Source organism: Drosophila erecta, unplaced genomic scaffold (genome assembly GCF_003286155.1).
Source record: "Drosophila erecta strain 14021-0224.00,06,07 unplaced genomic scaffold, DereRS2 tig00000092-arrow-pilon, whole genome shotgun sequence".
Taxonomy (NCBI): Eukaryota; Metazoa; Arthropoda; class Insecta; order Diptera; family Drosophilidae; genus Drosophila; species Drosophila erecta.
The window spans coordinates 9,967,599-9,986,778 of record NW_020825207.1 but is presented as its reverse complement, the minus strand read 5'-3'; the positions used below and the strand labels follow the sequence as shown (position 1 = coordinate 9,986,778).

Genomic DNA, 19,180 nt, shown 5'->3' with positions numbered 1-19,180 from the left:
TCAATTTGCGGCTCGAGTATTAATGCGAATTTATTCATGACACAAGTATGCATGTTTTATTTTAAATACCCTCTACATAAGAGGTAGATATTGGTGTTAGCTCCCTTTGGGCTCCTTTTGTTTTCTATTTATTCTTCATCTTCTTCTTTTATTACAAATAAAAACATAACTTAAGAACCCTAAAACAAATGGTAAATTTGCTTAATCTGGGAAGCGGAAATAGGCTTTTCTCTGCGTTTCTTTTGAAATATTTCCAGTAGAGCATTTGAACTTCGCAAAGAGGCTTTCAGGACTCCCACCCCAGAGATCTTAAGTCTGATATAAGCCTTCATAACCACCGCATCCATCTGTTATTGCTTTGATGGGACTATGCAAATCTCGGCTTGCGAGATGGCCTGGCATTTCATTTCAAATAATTCTCGGCGGGGCAAGCAGAAATCCAGGCAAAGCTGAAATTTTCCAAGGAGATAGGCAAAATTCAAAATTACCGAAGGATGGCGTTAAGGGAACAGAAGCGGGGAGTTGGGAAGAGGACCAAGCCGGATGAGTGGGATGCTGTAAGGACGGCTCGATACTTAAGGGATTTGCAGGAAAATGAGGTGCAAACGATGCATTATTTGGGAATGGCCTACTTCGGTTTGTCCCGTCGCCCAAACTTGCAGTTGAAAGTTCCTATGTCCACCCAAAACTATGAACATGGAGCGGGGGAACGAGGGGGCTTTGCCCTCCAGTTGGTCTTCACCTGTCCCGCGAATTATCCGCTCCAAGTGCCGCAGGTGCAGATCGTGGAGAAGCGCAATATCAGCGAATCCTTGGAGCAGGCTCTCCGCAAGGAAATTGTCCTAATTTTGGAGGAACATCTCGGGCTCCAGATGATTGTGCCTGTAGTGAACCGGCTGCAAATTATGCTGAATACCGCGGCGAAAAGGCAGCCCTCTTAAATAAGCTCATCCATAAGTGTGTCTTTCCCCATTTTATGTGCAACAGTTTTTGTGGACAATTCTTAGTACAATAAAATTTACCATTCGTCATCGGAAAGTTTTTCAGATTCATACAAACCGATTGCTCCCCATCTTCATTGTAAAATGTTAAACACTTGCGTGTTATAATCGCATCATATATATTTTAAAAATTAATAATCTCAAACAATTGCTCGGCTTGCTCTTTGCCCCACTTGCTTACAACTTGGCGTTGACGTGGATGGCCAGGACTCCGTCGTCCTCGGCGCGGCCGACGGAGATGGAAGCCCGTCCGTCGGATCCGACGCTGACGGTCCTGCCCGTGCAGGAGGAGCCGCTCTTGGAGCCGGAGATGACGTCGCAGTAGGTGCCGGCGGGCAGGCCCGTCTGCAGGGAGCTGTTCAGGTCGTAGTTGTCGTTGTTGAAGGCCACGAAGCCGCGGCTGCCGCGGCTGAAGGCGATCTGGTTGCTGCCGTTGTCCCACCAGTTCTGGATCGCGTCCGAGCCCACGGCGTTCCGGAAGGCCACCATGTTGTAGATCTGGCGCCAGCGGTGCTCGCACACCCAGCCGCCGCTGCAGGAGTGGTCGCTGTTGAAGACGGGCGAGGCGATGTTGTGGCCGTCGGTGGTGGGCGGGCCCTGGTCCGTGTCCGAGAAGGAGAAGGAGGACATCACGCGGGGAGTGCCGAAGGGGTGCGCCAGCATGAAGGCGGAGGCCATCTTGTACTGCTTGGGCACCTTGTAGGTCAGCACGTCGGCGCCTCCTGCTCCGTGTCCGCGCTGGTTGTCGTGGTTGTCGACGAAGACCAGGGAGCGGTCGGAGGCGGCGAAGCCCCAGGCGGTGCCCCAGTTGCGCAGGTACTGCAGCTGGTCCTTGCCGCGGAAGGCCTTGCCGATGGAGTCGGAGTGGCGGAACTCGGTGATGGCGCCCAGGCCGGTGTACTCGGACTTGCTGATGGCCTCGCCACCCATGTCGATGACCTCCTGGACGATGTAGGCCTTGGAGCCCGAGGCGAAGCCGTGCTCGGTGTTCAGGTTCTTGAGGCGGCCATAGATGACGGCCAGGTCGGCGGGCCACATGTGCTTGGCGGCGTCCACGCGGAATCCGGCCACGCCGAGGTCAATCAGATGGTCCAGGAACTCGACCACCTTGTCCCGCACGTAGGAGTTGCCCTGGTTGAGGTCGCGCAGACCGACCAGCTCGCAGTTGCGCACCTGGTTGGCGTCGTTGTAGTTGCTGATGCCGCAGGTCGGGTTGAAGTCCAGCGAGGAGTAGGGCACTCCGGGGTAGCTCTTGCTGCTGGGGCTGGCGGTGCTGCCGCCCGTTCCGTAGGTGCCTCCGTCGGCGGCCATGTGGTTGAAGACCACGTCCACGTAGATGCGCACTCCGACGGCGTTGCAGCGCCTGACCATGCTGGCGAACTGCTGCTCGTTTCCGGAGCGGGTGTCCAGCTTGTAGGAAATGGGCTGGTAGCGCTCCCACCAGGGGCGGCTGTCCTTGACGGCGTTCTCGTTCACAGGGGAGACCTGGACGCCGGCGAAGCCATTGGGTCCCAGGAAGTTCTCGCACTCGGCAGCGATGTCGTCCCACTTCCACTCGAAGAGGTGCACCATTCCACTGCGACCGGAGGCGTAGTTGGTGTCGAACTGGGCGTTGGCCACCGCCAGGAGGGCGAGGCACACAATGCTCTTGGCCAGAAACATGCTGATTCCAGATGGAAGCTCAGTTTCACTCTGATCAAAAGCGCGTTGATGCACCTCCTTATATATGATGACTAAATCCATTCGCTTTGCAGGGAGTGATTTGTGGATTGATCTTATCGCTCCTAAGGCTTATATGTATTGAGTTGATTAAATCGCGATTAAGGCGTGTTATCTGAGTTCGGGGCAGACCTATTGACTGGTGGCTAATTATAATTAGTTCGAGGTAAGTAAACACCAAGACAATGCATTCCACAGATATTGGTTGATACTGGAGATTTATTGGCCACTTGACTTGCACGCCACCAGAAGCGTGATCCATCCGAACTTTGGCCTACCAGGAGTAATTTATATTGTTCCAGAACTGGAACATAAACATAATATTGAAAATGCCGAAAGTTTGGTCACTACTATTTGGTATTTACTAAATATGTACAAATAAGTTCCAGATATCGATATTGCCAACAAAAAGTGGCCCACATATCACCACTAGAATTGCAATTTGTACGCAAACAGTTCTTAATTACACGGTTGAAATTGCTAAACAATCGAACACAATATTAAATAATAGTAATAATATAATTATACATAATAGTAATGTACGTGCCACTGCTAATCCTTCTAGGAATCTCGCGCTACAAGGCCCAGAAGAATCAGCAATGGACTGAGGGATTTTACACAGCCATCGTGAGCAGCTTTGCAAACAGGAGCATTATGTTCTCCACGGAGATGATACGATCCAGCATGCTGTTCATCTATGTGGGCGTGGAGGAGGATGAGTCCGAGCAGATTCGCAAGGCGCTGCACTACCAGGGAACCCATCTGTCTGACTACAAGCCGGAGGCACAGAAGATCTTCGATATGAGTGCGCAGAAGGCACCTGTGGCCAAGAGTCTTACCCGGTTTTACGTACGCCAGAATCTGAAGATGTCCACGGAATACAGAGTTTTTATGCGACATACAGAGGGAAGAGCTCGTAATATAGCCTTTAATCGCGAAACGCTGGACAAGGTGAATACCTTGTACAGCCACGAAATGGGCGAGCACTTTGGGCAGGTGGTGAAGGAAAGCTGGTGGAAACCGAATAGCCAAGGAGTCCTCATAAATGCCATTTTCTTCAATCTCAGTTGGGAGCGCACTTTCAATCCGGAGGCCACATATCCCCGGCAGTTTCGAGTAAGTGCCGCAAAGGAGGTTCTGATACCCATGATGCACGAGGACAGTAAGTTTGCATTCGGCACCTTGGGGCATCTTAAAGCCACCGCCGTGCTCGTGCCCTTTTCCCAAGGAGATCTCCAAATGCTCCTGATAAAGCCAGACCAGCCCGATGGACTCGCTCACTTGCAAGGGAAGCTGACGGGCATGGATATCGTTAGCGTGGCCAGGAATCTCACAATGATGGATGTGTTTGTGGGCTTACCGAAGTTCAGGCTACACAGCCATCTGGAACTCACTTCAGCTCTTGAAAAGCTGGGCATCAAGGATATATTTAAGCCGAGCAAGTCGTTTTCAACGTTGCTGCACAGAAATACCAACTTTCGGATTGACGGAGTTATCCATGTGGTCACCTTTGAGTTCCAGGAGCAGGGCATTGGTATGCCCAGTACTGATGTTGGTAAGTTGAATTATTCTTAGGACCTGGAAGATACTTCTCTATTGCTTAATTGTTTGCAGGCAATGGTAGTTTGACGCACACCTTTAATGGGGTGAAATACTTTCTGGCTACTCATCCATTTGCCTTTTATATCATAGACCGCACAACTATCTTCTTTGCCGGTCATGTAACAAGCTTTTAGAACGACTCAGTATCTAAACATTAAAGCATCAAGTTTGTGCAATACATCGATAGCTAATGGTCAGGTAATTTTTGTACTCCCACCGTTTGGGGTAAAAGTGATTGCAGAGCTGAGATGTTTATGAATAATAAAGTAAATCGTTTCATGCATTAAAAAGATACAGTTCATTTGTGGTCGAGCCATTTTCATTTATTCGGGCTGCCGAAATATCTTTTGATTAGCCAAAGGAATGGCACTGGTTGTGGGCCATAAGAATCCAGGTCATGTAGTCCGCATATAAATCCCGGCAAATTCATGCATGACCTATAAAAACCCCCGACCCAACGCGGCCAACGGACTCCGAGGCACTCCAGGAACATATTTCCTATTTATGGCTGCAACTTTCGGTCGAGTCGGGTGGGTGTAAAAATTTCAACACGCTCACACAAAAATTGCCAATTAAGCGCATTTATGACTGCAGCGCAGCGGAAGTATGTGTGGCATGCAACTAGCCGGGTGGGCAACGGGCAGCAGTCGGGGTCACCACCCCCGGGAATCACCAGATCCCGGTGGTAACAGTGTCTGGCCCATAAACATCCTTAATGCGAGGACGTGTGCACTCCGAAGACGCTCGTCGGATTATTAAGAAACAATGAAGACGGGACGTCGCTAGAAGCCATAAAAGCGGACACATAACGCCCGGTTTATGGCGCAAGTTAAAACCGGAAACTAAATAGTTGACACCGCGCGGACATTGGCCATCGGATGCTGGGGGCGGGGATTCAGGGCACGCCCTCGTAAAACTTGGCTCAATGACGAAAACATAATTTGTAATTTGAATGTGCTCCGTGTTCGGGCATAAGCAATGAGCTCACCAGCATGTCCTTCGCCGGTGTCCTTTGGGGGTAAGGAATCCAGTCCCGTTGTGATCAGAGGAGGCTCCTAGATGCCACTACCGGAAATCAGCAGGTGTGATATATTGCTTATAACATTCTGACATGTGTCAAACAAACGCTTGACGTTGAATAATAATTAAATTTTCTTGTAGCTTTATCTTTTCATTGTGTGTTGCAATGATTTGTGGTTCTGCGCTTGTGATAAGAAAATGAGGTAATGTTTAGTAACGATGATAAGGTAAATTCAATTAATCAGCTAAATCAAAAAGTTGTTAATTAATTGCAAGAGCTAACATCCAAGAGCGTGATATGACTAATTTAATTTGTCGGTCTGATGAGAGACTTTAATTTGTAAGCAAGAAAGTTTATTTTCTACCTGTAAACTAGCAGCGCCTTTAAGCCAAAATGAACTGGGAGGGAATTACTCTAGTAACTCCAGCTGAGATCTTAGCTGAAATTAAAAAGTGTCTTCTACATCGGGAGTTACGTCTTGGCTTGAGCCCTTGGCTTTGGGGTAAGGGATTCCTTCGTCCTTCCACTGATTTATGCGCTTATCACGCAGGCGTCGCCGTTTTTATGTGCCTGTCGTCGCCGTCTGTCGGCCATAAATGTCCTGGCCGAAGTCCTGGTCACAAATTTGCCATTTTAATGCGCCCCGGATCTCGGCTAGCGCTTTTCAATTTCTCCACATACACATACCTGCGAAATGGCTTAGGCTCATCCTTCGCCCTTCGTGACAGTTTTTCATTACGCACAAATCCTTCGGGCATACACAGTCGCATTAAAAAAGGCTGTTGACTAAGAGCCAAATGTTAAAAGGAACAGGGTGCGATGTAAGCAAACAGCGAATGGAGACTGCCATCTCAGGAATTTCATAAAAATCGTTGCCGGCTTATCGCAGCTTTAAGATGTCTGCATGTCCTGTGGGTGCTCGCATGTCCTTTGCCCTGCGACACTTTCAAAGTGACATTATGCAACTTTGAGCGGCAGCAGCAAGAACTGCAGCTATCTAAATTACCCAGAGACATCCGGCATGACAGGACTCTCTTATGCGCTCAAGGATCAACAGGAAGCGCCCCAAGGAGTCTGACTAGCTCCATGTGTTGCATTTCGCCCTTCTCGCTTTTTTGTTACGTTCCTACGCCCTGCAAATTTCATTTGCCACTGCGACAGGAAGGAAATGTGAGCATGCAAAGCCGAAAAGGGTCCTCCATAGACAGAGATAAGTTGCGCAGCAGTTGCCAATTAATCCGTCGTCCTGGACGTGTTAACATTCCGCCACTTCAGAGCCCGGAGATCAAGTGGCCGCCAGTCAAGGCCAGAAGTCACGTATTCCAGTAAACGGTGCGACCGAAGCCTGAAGCCAAAAAAGGTTGCTACCTTTACTTCAACTTGTTTTGGCGATACAGCAAGATTGCAAGGTTTTAAAATGCTAAAAATAAAAATCCGGCCATTGGAATTGGAGCTTGGACGTAATAAACGGTCAATAAATTCCCAACAGAAGCCGATATCAAAGGAATGCATTTTCCCGATGAGTTATTGATAGAAATGTAATCAAAATAAGCCTGCCCACTAATCATCTCCGAAAAATTGCGATCCCCAGTCAATACGTCTGCTCGGAATTCTGATTAGACCCCATGCGTGAAAAATAAACCCCTTAGAAAGCGATAAGATCCCGCGCAGTCACAAATCACTCCCCACGAAGCCCTCAGATAAAGTAGCAGTGGGGTCCGGGTCCACTATATAAGGAGCAGCACTGACTAATGCCGACCAGAGTGAAACTGAGCTTCCATCTGGAATCAGCATGTTTCTGGCCAAGAGCATTGTGTGCCTCGCCCTCCTGGCGGTGGCCAACGCCCAGTTCGACACCAACTACGCCTCCGGTCGCAGTGGAATGGTGCACCTCTTCGAGTGGAAGTGGGACGACATCGCTGCCGAGTGCGAGAACTTCCTGGGACCCAATGGCTTCGCCGGCGTCCAGGTCTCCCCTGTGAACGAGAACGCCGTCAAGGACAGCCGCCCCTGGTGGGAGCGCTACCAGCCCATTTCCTACAAGCTGGACACCCGCTCCGGAAACGAGCAGCAGTTCGCCAGCATGGTCAGGCGCTGCAACGCCGTCGGAGTGCGCATCTACGTGGACGTGGTCTTCAACCACATGGCCGCCGACGGAGGCACCTACGGAACGGGCGGCAGCACCGCCAGCCCCAGCAGCAAGAGCTACCCCGGAGTGCCCTACTCCTCGCTGGACTTCAACCCGACCTGCGGCATCAGCAACTACAACGACGCCAACCAGGTGCGCAACTGCGAGCTGGTCGGTCTGCGCGACCTCAACCAGGGCAACTCCTACGTGCGGGACAAGGTGGTCGAGTTCCTGGACCATCTGATTGACCTCGGCGTGGCCGGATTCCGCGTGGACGCCGCCAAGCACATGTGGCCCGCCGACCTGGCCGTCATCTATGGCCGCCTCAAGAACCTGAACACCGACCACGGCTTCGCCTCGGGCTCCAAGGCCTACATCGTCCAGGAGGTCATCGACATGGGTGGCGAGGCCATCAGCAAGTCCGAGTACACCGGCCTGGGCGCCATCACCGAGTTCCGCCACTCCGACTCCATCGGCAAGGCCTTCCGCGGCAAGGACCAGCTGCAGTACCTGCGCAACTGGGGCACCGCCTGGGGCTTCGCCGCCTCCGACCGCTCCCTGGTCTTCGTCGACAACCACGACAACCAGCGCGGACACGGAGCAGGAGGCGCCGACGTGCTGACCTACAAGGTGCCCAAGCAGTACAAGATGGCCTCCGCCTTCATGCTGGCGCACCCCTTCGGCACTCCCCGCGTGATGTCCTCCTTCTCCTTCTCGGACACGGACCAGGGCCCGCCCACCACCGACGGCCACAACATCGCCTCGCCCGTCTTCAACAGCGACCACTCCTGCAGCGGCGGCTGGGTGTGCGAGCACCGCTGGCGCCAGATCTACAACATGGTGGCCTTCCGGAACGCCGTGGGCTCGGACGCGATCCAGAACTGGTGGGACAACGGCAGCAACCAGATCGCCTTCAGCCGCGGCAGCCGCGGCTTCGTGGCCTTCAACAACGACAACTACGACCTGAACAGCTCCCTGCAGACGGGCCTGCCCGCCGGCACCTACTGCGACGTCATCTCCGGCTCCAAGAGCGGCTCCTCCTGCACGGGCAGGACCGTCAGCGTCGGATCCGACGGACGGGCTTCCATCTCCGTTGGCCGCTCCGAGGACGACGGAGTCCTGGCCATCCACGTCAACGCCAAGTTGTAAACAGCTGGGGAGCATTGCAAAAAGCCAGGCAGTAAATTGAGATTATTAATTGTACGAAATATATATGATGAGATTATAGACGCACGACACTTTTATTCGCGTGGATGATAAGAATGTAAAATACTCGTATATTCGTATACTTCAAAGCATTGATTTTATTTATTGAGCCAAGAGGAAAATTTATTTCCTTGTTATTCTCTGACCAGGTCTAAAGTCCCCAGCGGTGAGGCTATCTATTGATCTGGATACTCCACGCGAATGAAATGATAGTCTAATTTGGTTACTCAAACATGGAGATACAACTGATGACAGTCTCGGATGATATCGATATGATATCAAATGAGAAATGTATAAATACGTTTTCGAGTTCCTTTATTTAAAACAGTCATGGATTTTTGAAGAGCAGACAGCTTTCAACAGGTTTTGTGAGAGTTTGAATATTGATTGTTGACTTTAGCTATACATAAATCACACCTCATCCGCCCATTGTTGGTATCCTGCGAAGGACTTGCGAACTCGTAGGCTGGTGGTGCAAATTGAAGCTGTCCGGGATGTTCCTCGTGTTCCCGGAGAAGCGGCCAAGGCACGCACCAAGTTAAGTCCGTATACCCACACCCGGCGGCAGATTCTATTAAAATTGCCTGTCATTGCCGTAGCCGGCATCGTTATTGTCCGCTCCTTGGATCCTGGATGGCTGGGCTGCCTCATCCTGGCCCTCTGGTGCCCTTCCTCTGTTCGGAATGGCAGACATGCTTAGTCCCTTGGACGACGATGGCGACGTTGTCTTCTGGCAGGACCATTATTCTTCAACAACGTGCATTATATTATCCTTTGGCTGAAGGCATTTGTATGCTGGTCCCGGGCGCGAATTGCATTTGGGATCGGGTGGTTTCGGCTGCTTCCTGGCTGATTTCTGGGCGGATTCGGTTGGCTCAGCGCACTGGCCTTTCAGCTGTCGTCAGTGCAATTTGTATTGCCGCCCGTAACGCGGCGTCTGTAACTTGTTTTTTATTGGTTTTCACGTTTTAAATTTCAATTTGGCGTCCTGTAAGCAAGATGTATGTACAAGGCCGTAGCAGCAGCTCCCCCAATCCCCGCCAGAAAAGCCATGCATTTCCTTCTCGGAGAGCATACGTATGTTGACAGTCTCAGGTGCACCAAACGATGGTCGATTTATTTGCGTCAGTGCGCCAGGTTGACACTTTCAAGGTGCTGTGACTTGTTGACCCGGCTGCTAACTAAACTGTCATTCAGCTGGAGTTACCATTTCTCGTTTCAATTACACGCAGAGAAATTACATTTTTCCGAACGTTACATTTTTCGAAATTAAATAAAAAGTTCGAGTTGAAATGGCTTGAATGAAAAGCGAGATGGAGTGCTATAGTCGAGTTCCCCGACTATCAGATACCCGTTACTCAGCTAGTGGAAGTGCATCCGCGAAATTTCATAGTTTTCTGGAATATCGGCAGAAATAGGGCAGTTTTGAATTGACAGTTTTAGACGGTTTGTGGGCGTTAGGGTGGGCGTCTTAGAACTTCAGCCTTGGGACATTTCTTATCTTTCTTGAATTTCTACATCATGCATCAGAAAAATTACAAAAAATTAAAAAAAGATTACATTTTTAAATTTAAATGCAGTATTTTAGAGAATTGCGCCAAAAACTTCAAAGGTATCATTATTAGAGGTAATAAGTTGAGTTATGGAGTTTAGAACTTCAGCCTTGGGACATTTTTTAACTTTTTGAATTTCTGCAACATCATAACATCAAGAAAATTTAAAAAAAATTGAAAAAAAATAAATTTCTAAATTTGAATGCAGTTTTTTAGAGAATTGTGCCAGAAACATTTAGAGGTATGCCACTTCAAAATCCGATTAAGATTAGTTGAGTTATGGAGTATAGAACTTCGGCCCTGGGACATTTCTTAATTTCCTTGAATTTCTACATTATACATCAAAAAAATTCGAAAAAAATTAAAAAAAATAAATTTTTAAATTTAAATGCAGATTTTTAGATAATTGCGCCAGAAACATTTAGAGGTATGCCACTTCAAAATCCGATTAAGATTAGTTGAGTTATGGAGTATAGAACTTTATTCCTAATCAAGAATATATACTTTATATTGCGGAAACACTTCCGTCTGCCTGTTACCTACATGTAACGGTTAAAATTAATGCTGATAATTGTCAAATCAAAGGTTTTTCTTTTTTATTTTCTGCATAGTATGCCCCAAATGGTCTTGTTTCAGTGCCAGGCTATTATGCCATTAGGTGTTAGGGGCTAGGACATTTTACACCGCATTTAACCCAAAACATGCCACTTAACGGAGGGCATTTATCAATGAGGGAGTGGGTATTGCTCCAGCCCTACGTGATTCGCCGCCCCGCATTATCAGCCATCAGGAAGCAACCTCATCCAGTAACGTGCCCACCTACCACTTCCCCATTCCCATCCCCATTCCCATCCCCATTCCCCTTCCACACATGACGCTGCACTCCGTGCGATTATCGAGCGTTTCCGTTTCCGCTGCTCGGCTCGTTCTGTGGCTTTAGGCCGTGCCCCGAAAATTACATGCCTTTGTTTTTTATCTAATGCCTGGCGACATTATGCCTAACCCGGGGTCTTAAGGGTCGCCCCCTCCCAATTCACTCCCCGTTCATTTTTGCGAAACGTGTCCTGGAACTCTCCACGGGATTCAGATGCGCAATTCGATCTTTTATCAGTTGTCATCGTCGGCAAATTCACACATTCGCATGGGCATTTGTCGCTCTGCTTGATTTGTGCCACCGTAACCGGTACAGTGGGCTGAAATGACATGTTTTCACAATAAAAAAGATATATTTATCTGCTTGCGGCACCAACTTGAACGCATTAATTATAATGTAATCTAATTTAGTCCTACTTGAACAATCCTTCACGAATAACTTTTCTATTAACCTTTTTCTTGCCACTCGAACCTGACATCCCGTGAATACCACTGTCCACCACCCGATTACTCCAACTGCCAAACGGAGAAGCACATTGTTTCACGTGCCATTTCGCAGCTGAAATTTGAACTTTTTCAAGCACCCGGAGCAGAAGAACTAAACGAATTCACAAATCCGGAGACGAGGCAGTAAATGTCGGACGGATGGATGAAGATGTGTGCTGGATGCGTGCCTAAGTGTTGTGCTGCATTTACATGGAATGGCCATACAATCGTGGATTGTGGGTGAGATAAAGGCTGGGATATCGACGAGTACTCCTATATGGGGAAGAACAACTGGCGCCGTGGCGTGAATTGGATACGCACAAATCCAATGGAGCAGGAGATAAGTTCGTGTGTGGGGCATATTAAGCAAAAATTAGCAACAGTTGTGGCCCAGACTCTGAAGGCTGCGAATATGTCAAGTTAATTTAATGTAGCATGAAAAGGGGGAGGTGGGTGGCTGTGGCTGTGGGGCATGTGGCAGATACGCAGTGCCATGTGTTGCCCGCCTACGTGCAATAATTTGTGCAATTACTTGGCAAATTTGTTCGGCGTCCTCGCTGCCCTGCGACGTGTCCCGAAAAAAAAATTCAAATAAATTATGCCCCTGGCATGCTCCAATTCTATTTGCCAAATTCTTCTTTTTCCACACTTTTTTCTGCGTTCGGAATTATGCATTTAGTTTAAAAAACATGTGGAGCGTGCAGAACAAACTACGTGAGGGGCATAGACAAAAATTAAGCGCAACTCAAGAGCCAATGGCCCAGAAATATTGAAAGAGCGGAGATAAGATGAGTTCAGATGGGGCAACGTCTCCGGAAATTTGTAATCTTTCAGCTCTGCGACTTTTTGGCTCATAAAAATGTCAAATCGTTTACATACACGTCACTTTTGTGACAACTACTTGACAGACATTAATACACTTAAGCTGCCTGGTAAGAACACGGGCATTATCCTTTAGCCAGCTGCCTTGCATACTCGTACATCCTTTATCCCTTGAGCAAACGGCAAGCGGATGCGATGGCGGCATGCCAACATAAATGACATAATATAATAAACCAACAGCGACCAACAAAATGAGCGGATATACTTGTAGGGCGTAGATAGGAAAAGCGGCAACCGAAATTTGCTTAGACAGCAGCTCACATGAAAACTCCCCAATCTCCATGCCCCATGCGCCACATTCCGCAGCAAGATGTCAAGGGAGTCGCGTTTTATTTTTTGCGCCCTTTTAACAAATTGCTTTTGTGCAAATTTTGTCACATCCCCAGCACAAACACCAATACAAACCCACTCCACTCCTCTCCACTCCACCCACGGATCCAAGGACATGAAAATAGAGCCAGCTGGAGCATCCCACCCCACATCCTGCGCAGCTTCATTAGTGCACTCTGGTTTTTTCCACTTTGAAGTTGCAACCAATTTGCAAGGCAGATTTTCTCCTACTTATACACACACATATACCATGATTACTTGACCATCGTTTGACCGGATAATCAGGCCGTGTAATGTGGGAAATCAGTTTCTGATTTGATTTCCATCGATGGCTGTCATACAGTGGTTGCGGGCAGGCCAGATTGATATGAACTGATAGTTGTTTTTTCAAGTTGTCTTTTGGGAGGAGCGCTGGAAACGTGTAGCCTAATTTCAGGGTTGAGCTATGAACATATAAATAAGAACTGATCGCATAAGTAAAACCGAATCGCATAAAATGGTTGCTAACAAACAGATTTTGGCTAAAAATATACATTTTAATCTCTGGGAAGTTGATGCCAAAACTACCAAAAGCCATCAGCATACTGAGCAGTTCACATGCACATCCTTGGATGCGGTTCATTAGGTTTCCGCACACCGTGACTTGGCTTTTCTTTGGGGGCTTCCTGCACTGGGCCGTCATAAATTCTAAATAAAAGATTTGTCATACATTTTTCGGAGCCTGTCACACACACACTGCACGGGGATTGGGATTGCCTTGTGTGTGCCGGCCAAAGAAGATGAAGAGCTATTTACATTTTGCAGCAAGGACAACGACAACGACAAGATGGCCACTGCAAAGGCAATTTATCATGAATATTTGTCAGGCGACTGCAGCTTATTTTACGCTTGGACAAGCAAAGAGGACGACACAGAACAGGACTAGGAAATAACTTAGCTTTATTCTTAGATGTCTACGATCTACGATCTATGGGAACTATCTACAAGTACTGCCATATCAGCCAGATGGCCAGCAGCACGCCAAGGACCAGGTCCATGGGCAGGCTGAAGGTGTTCCGCCTGGCGTGCTCGTTGCGCGCGATCTCGATGATCTTGTGGGTGGCCTGGAGCCACTGCTTCACCACCGCCGCCTCCGCTGCCACGAAGGAGTACTCCTCCCGCTTGGTGCCGCCAGTGGCGCCGCCCTCCTGCTGCTTCAGCAGCAGGTTGATGATCTTGTTCGCATTGGACGAGACCGAGTCCAGCGGCCGCTGCAGCTCCACGTGCTCCCAGTTGTAGTGCTGCCGGTAGGCCAATCGCTTCTTGCGCACCTCCGTGCAGACCAGACAGCGGTCGAACAGGAACACCTTGGAGCGGTACTTCTTCCGGGTGGGAATGTGCTGGGCGTCGAACTCCGTCGCACGGCGGAAGTGTCCCAGCTGCAGCAGGTCCAACTGGGGAAGATGAAAATAGCTTTAGTGGCCAGTTGCAGACTTAATAGACGTCCGTGAGGCACCTCGTTGAGCTCCTCGATGTTGGGTATCTCCTCGGCCTGGTTGACCACATCCAGAGCGCGGCGCATCCGCGTCTCCAGCTTGCACACTGCAGTCAGCACTGGCTTGCAACTAATTCCACTTTTGTAGAACTCCTGCAAGGGAAATATTAGTCAGTTGATTGGTGTAAAATGCGTTACCTACCGATATGAACTGCTGCAGGAGCAATGGATATCTGGTCAGTCTTTGGATGGGCTGCACTAGGAAGCTGTCGATGCCCAGCTTGTCTTTTATCAGGGTTTGATATGTCTGAAACGATTATAATTGATGCAATCTGGAGCTCTGATAGTCGTTGATTAGGGCACTCACCTGCAACCACAGTCGATTATCTTGGCGCAGTTGCATAGACGACTTCTTGCCCATGGTGAAGCTCACATAGCAGTAGAAGCTGTTTTTCTGTTAGGTAAAGAAAACAGCAAGGCATATCATAAACCCATCTTAACCTCGTCGGAACTGGGAAAACCTTTGTGTCTGGGCCAAGTGCCTCAGTCTCACACTTGGCACATCGTTGATATATATAAGTACATGTGTAAATTGTGCTATATACACGCATGCCGTTGGCAAGTTGGCGAATCATAATTTCTTAAGCATTTAAGTCACGTAACTCCGGACTTGTAGAGCGGTCCAAGTGGAGCGGCCCTGGCCAAGTCAGAGGGAAAATTTGAAATTCCTGTCGCTATCTGTGGCCAATGCCAATGCAAATGTTTTGCCAAAACCGAAACTAGTGCAAACTGCAAAGAAAATTGCCTGTCTAACGATTTCCTTTCCATTTTAATTTCATTAGCTCCGCCCGGCTGCGGAATCACAATCAGAGCTCGAAGTTCTGCATTTAGATGATTTGATAATCATCTCTCTGCGGACTTGGCCATAATATTTCCCTTTCCATCCGGGGGCTCTGGGTTTTGCATGTCTGATGCGATTTAGTCGGACAAATGACTTAAACAATTGTCGCCTCGCCTGGCTGGCGAAAGGTGACAAATATATATACCAAGTATATATTTTTGCATATTGCAAAATTGTCTTTGGTGGGCGGGAATTTTATTAGCATGAAATTGCTATCTACAGTGCATTCCTACTAATTTAGTAATTGGGACTGTCTAAAGAAAAATGTGGGTGCTGTGTTGTAGAAATCCAAACTAGATGTCAGCTATGCTTAATGGTGTTTAGTGCTCTGTGTTTTAAACACACACAATATTAATATATATCAAAGTAGCATAAGTAGCCTGTTTTATTCACGTTGTTCAATGAGATTGCAAGTTAGTTTTTGAAGTGTTTTTATTGTTCTTTTAACACGCAGCTGTATAAATAGAATTTATAGCTACAGAGGCTTCCCCATCAATATAATCTTCGTTTGTTTATTTCGCAGCAAACGTCTAACACAATTTGGATCGCCAAATCGATTGCATCAATCTCAGCATTCCCCGGCCCCTTTAACCACTCAAAAACATCCATCCGAATGTGGTGGAACTTTTAATTGATTTTGCGCTTGTGGCTGATTCGATTTGAGGGTGAGAAGTCTGATCGACACGCTTGTCACTTGATGTTTTGGCCATTTAAAGCCGATTAATAAATGAAGGCGACTCTATTTATGGACACTTCTGTCTTTCGAGACCGAAAGCTGCTTCCAAATCTCCATCTAGCATTCATCAATTCTAGGTCTATCCAGTCGCCCCATCAATCGATGTTCGATCTAATCGGTTTTTACAATTGGTTGTGAAAAGCCCCATTAATTTGCAGATGACGACGAGTCAAGAGGAAATTCATGGCACGAGTTTATATAAATCAACGCCGCTTTTGTTTATGCAGCATGCTGCCAAATTTTAGCAGGGAATAGTAAAATTTTAGAAAATATGTATAAACAAATCTCGAGCATTTTTATGATATATTTAGCAAAATATTCGCTCGGCTCTGGTCCTGTGAGTCAGAAATGTTTGTTTTGAATTGGCCAAAAGAAGAATGCAAAGTGGTTGTGGCAAAAAGAGCATAATTCACAACCCAGGGCTTAGCATGTCTGTCGAACATTAAGATCTTAAGATGCCAGATCCTCGGGGTGCTCACCAAGAATGTTACCTGCTTTTGCCGCAGTTTTTCAGCTTACTGTACTCCTGCCTAATTTATATTCGGGATTTCTGGGAACCCGAGAATGACATAAGAGAATTACGAGCGAACAAGAATTCCACAGGCCTCAGACAATTTCCATTTCAATTTAAATTGATCATTTGCGTTGTCAACACTCGGCTCAACTTGGCCACATGGCCGCTCTCTAGTGGCCCGAAAAATTTAACGAGATGATTTGGGGATTTCTATAGCTATATCTGAATATGCTGAGACGCCAAGCCCCGGACAGCAATTGTCGACTCTGCTCACCGAGAACCGATGACGTCAGCTGCTGGCTGCCGGCAAATGGAACCCCAGCCCACAAAAATGAAAAAGTAAAAATACAATATTGGGTCTGTTTGCCCCAACAATTTTCAACTGATTTTCGTAAGTGAGTGCCAGCTTTTATGGCTGATTTCATTTGTGTTTTATAACGGCGTTCTGCTGATTACTTCAATCTTATCAGGGACTGCACTAAGCCAGCCCATTCGTCATCCGTTAAGTGATCTGGGATGTACATTTGTATTTTGTGAAAATACAAAAAATAATTAAATTTGGCGACACACTCGCCGCGAGGTGTGAGCAGAAATGTATTACTAAAAATTAAGTAATAATTGAGATTCAATTGAGATTCTCGCACAGTTTGCATAACCCACATTGCCTTCATTTGCATTAAGACACGAATCACTTGGCGTTCGAATAATAAATATAAAAAGCTTAACAAAGCAAGAGGTAATAAAGAAACGAGACACGAATCGCAGGTGTCAAGTCCGTACGAAAAATGTGCACAAAGACTTATGCACATCACTATGTGTAAATATTTGAGGTTGAAATTAGGCACCCAAGTGCCTACGGAAGACAAAAGAATTTTGATAGATGAGATGTCGGAACCTGTCTAACGGCTACTTGGACGCAGCTCAACGACACGGGTTTGCTAATGGACCCAGCCCACGCAGCACCCCCCTCTGCAAACATGCCCCTTAACTCACCTCAAAATGAGCGGCAAACTCATCGAATAGACCTTTGAGATCCCGCTGATTGCGCAGCATGAGCGGCAGTATCTCCTTCTCATGGAGTTCGAGTATCTCCTCGACATTTCCCAGCAGCAGCTTCTGCTTCGTTTCGCCACTGAGGGCTTCTGGCAGATCCTCGACAGCCTTCAGCTGGCCATAGTTCAGCAGACCCTTCTTCAGGTTGTTCACATAGTTCACCTCCGTCTGGATGAGCTCGTCGATTATGAAGCTGATCTTCTTGGAGGCATAGATCTCGGTTTGGTCGCAGGGAAACAGGTTCTCCAAGGACAACGTGTCCTCATCCTCGTGGCTGGACAAAGTGGAGGTGGGTGGTCAGTACGTAGTTACCAAGTCCATTACCAATAAACGGATAATTAGAATGGCTGTGACTTTCCCAGCTGTACTTACTACTCATCGCCCAGAGTCTCGAAGCTGAGCGTGTGCGATGGGAAAGAGTGGAGGCCATTGGGTGCTCGGTATGTTGGGGATGAGTTCGCTGCGGTTGACGAACAGGTGTTGATGGAACTCAATGAGATGCCGCTGGAAACAGAACAGTAACGAAAGCACAAGAACAGCAAGCCGTGAATGAGGAACACTTGAAAATGAGGTGGGTGTATAAATTATAATTATGAGCAAAATTAAGTATAATCGAACTTTTAAGTCTCCAGAAACTTTAAGCCCCGACAGATATTACTCTCTGCAGCTAAAGCTAAACTTTGAATGGAAAAATCTGGTATGTGCTACGATATAAGCTATCAACTTTGTTGAAAAATAGGCATCTATAAACTAGAGCAAGCTGAAGTACAAAGTCATAACAAAATACGTCTTGCAAAGGAGAAGACCATTTATCGTTTAAATAGTCTACTTCCTCTGTAAAATTCCGCATTGCATGAAATTTCTTTTAACAACTTCCTACCAAAGCCTTAATAATAAAAACACTTTGCTTATCTCAAATCAGGAATTAATTTTTAACATGTCATGAACTCAGCCACTCCCGACAGCAATTACCGTGGAAAGGCTTAAAATAACCGGGGCGTATGCGCTATCTTATCACGTATACGCACAGTAAGTGGTGTTAAACAAGCCAAAGTTCGTACATTCAATAGTGGACGATAGATTCTATGAGAAACAGCAAACAGCTGGCAGATGGAGGAACACGTTCAAACACAACATGGCTGGGTAAACGGAGGGTTAGCCCTACCTGTCGTTATCCAGCAGACTTATTTGCTTCTCCAACTTGCCGTTGGCCGATCCCTGGAACTTCGGTGGAGTGGCTGCAACGGGTGAACTGGGGGAGTGGGACTCCAGTGTGTTACATTCTTTCACGGGGGCCTTGTCCACCACATCGATCGACTTGCTACTATCGGCATTATCGTCGAGTATATGCAAATAAACGTTGAGAACTTGCACTAGGAATATCACAAGAAATGTGAGCACCACCGACACCACATCCAGCCAATTTAAGCTGAACAATGCTAACTCCATAATGGCCGAATTCGTTTTTTGCACTGCTTTCTATAGACTAAACCGCCGCCGAATTCGACGCATATCGATGGCAAAACGTGTACTATATATGGTCAACCGTATAACGATACCGATCCGCAGCGAATCAAACGCGAAACTCGACTGAGCTAAAACGTGGATGAGCATTGCAAAGGCTGAAAAAGCTTCGAAAGCTTAATGCGATCGTTCTCTCTTATGCCGAATACTCTTTAATATAAAAAGCTTAAGCTGACC

At 47.4% G+C, this 19,180-nt stretch overlaps 5 protein-coding genes across 6 annotated transcripts; 3 read left to right on the top strand and 2 right to left on the bottom strand.

The window, feature by feature from the left end:
- The first annotated feature begins 427 nt into the window (after nucleotides 1–427).
- LOC6548038 lies at nucleotides 428–1,029 on the top strand. Its single transcript, XM_001975215.3, has one exon. The coding sequence runs from the start codon at nucleotides 495–497 to the stop codon at nucleotides 939–941; it is 447 nt and encodes a 148-aa protein (XP_001975251.3). The 5' UTR covers nucleotides 428–494; the 3' UTR covers nucleotides 942–1,029.
- A 79-nt stretch (nucleotides 1,030–1,108) lies between these two features.
- On the bottom strand, nucleotides 1,109–2,698 carry LOC6548270 (alpha-amylase A). Its single transcript, XM_001975216.3, has one exon. The coding sequence runs from the start codon at nucleotides 2,661–2,663 to the stop codon at nucleotides 1,179–1,181; it is 1,485 nt and encodes a 494-aa protein (XP_001975252.1). The 5' UTR covers nucleotides 2,664–2,698; the 3' UTR covers nucleotides 1,109–1,178.
- A 559-nt stretch (nucleotides 2,699–3,257) lies between these two features.
- Nucleotides 3,258–4,605, top strand: LOC6548271 (serine protease inhibitor 42Dd). The gene is made up of 2 exons (XM_001975217.2): nucleotides 3,258–4,275; nucleotides 4,335–4,605. Exons 1-2 carry the CDS (start codon nucleotides 3,258–3,260, stop codon nucleotides 4,454–4,456), a joined length of 1,140 nt encoding a protein of 379 aa, XP_001975253.1. The 3' UTR covers nucleotides 4,457–4,605.
- A 2,503-nt stretch (nucleotides 4,606–7,108) lies between these two features.
- LOC6548272 (alpha-amylase A) lies at nucleotides 7,109–8,700 on the top strand. Its single transcript, XM_001975218.3, has one exon. The coding sequence runs from the start codon at nucleotides 7,136–7,138 to the stop codon at nucleotides 8,618–8,620; it is 1,485 nt and encodes a 494-aa protein (XP_001975254.1). The 5' UTR covers nucleotides 7,109–7,135; the 3' UTR covers nucleotides 8,621–8,700.
- Nucleotides 8,701–13,723: 5,023 nt separating this feature from the next.
- Nucleotides 13,724–19,078, bottom strand: LOC6548273 (triple functional domain protein). Of its 2 annotated transcripts, XM_001975219.3 has the most exons (7): nucleotides 18,645–19,078; nucleotides 17,852–17,983; nucleotides 17,420–17,753; nucleotides 14,643–14,729; nucleotides 14,478–14,582; nucleotides 14,297–14,428; nucleotides 13,724–14,234 (listed from the first exon to the last, which is right to left on the bottom strand). In XM_001975219.3, exons 1-7 carry the CDS (start codon nucleotides 18,926–18,928, stop codon nucleotides 13,782–13,784), a joined length of 1,527 nt encoding a protein of 508 aa, XP_001975255.1. In that variant the 5' UTR covers nucleotides 18,929–19,078; the 3' UTR covers nucleotides 13,724–13,781. The 2 variants fall into 2 exon arrangements, with proteins under 2 accessions (XP_001975255.1, XP_015011753.1); XM_015156267.2 differs by lacking the exon at nucleotides 17,852–17,983 and having other exon boundaries at nucleotides 18,645–19,071.
- Between the last annotated feature and the right edge of the window lie 102 nt (nucleotides 19,079–19,180).

Excerpts from the sequence above, each read along its gene's own strand:
- LOC6548271 (XM_001975217.2), top strand. The coding sequence starts at position 3,258 with ATGTACGTGCCACTGCTAATCCTTCTAGGAATCTCGCGCTACAAGGCC. Across the intron at positions 4,276-4,334 it reads TATGCCCAGTACTGATGTTG|GCAATGGTAGTTTGACGCAC; the intron begins GTAAGTTGAATT and ends AATTGTTTGCAG.
- LOC6548038 (XM_001975215.3), top strand. The coding sequence starts at position 495 with ATGGCGTTAAGGGAACAGAAGCGGGGAGTTGGGAAGAGGACCAAGCCG.
- LOC6548273 (XM_001975219.3), bottom strand. The coding sequence starts at position 18,928 with ATGGAGTTAGCATTGTTCAGCTTAAATTGGCTGGATGTGGTGTCGGTG. Across the intron at positions 17,754-17,851 it reads GAGACTCTGGGCGATGAGTA|CCACGAGGATGAGGACACGT; the intron begins GTAAGTACAGCT and ends CACTTTGTCCAG. Across the intron at positions 14,429-14,477 it reads TCCTGCAGCAGTTCATATCG|GAGTTCTACAAAAGTGGAAT; the intron begins GTAGGTAACGCA and ends TTTCCCTTGCAG.
- LOC6548270 (XM_001975216.3), bottom strand. The coding sequence starts at position 2,663 with ATGTTTCTGGCCAAGAGCATTGTGTGCCTCGCCCTCCTGGCGGTGGCC.
- LOC6548272 (XM_001975218.3), top strand. The coding sequence starts at position 7,136 with ATGTTTCTGGCCAAGAGCATTGTGTGCCTCGCCCTCCTGGCGGTGGCC.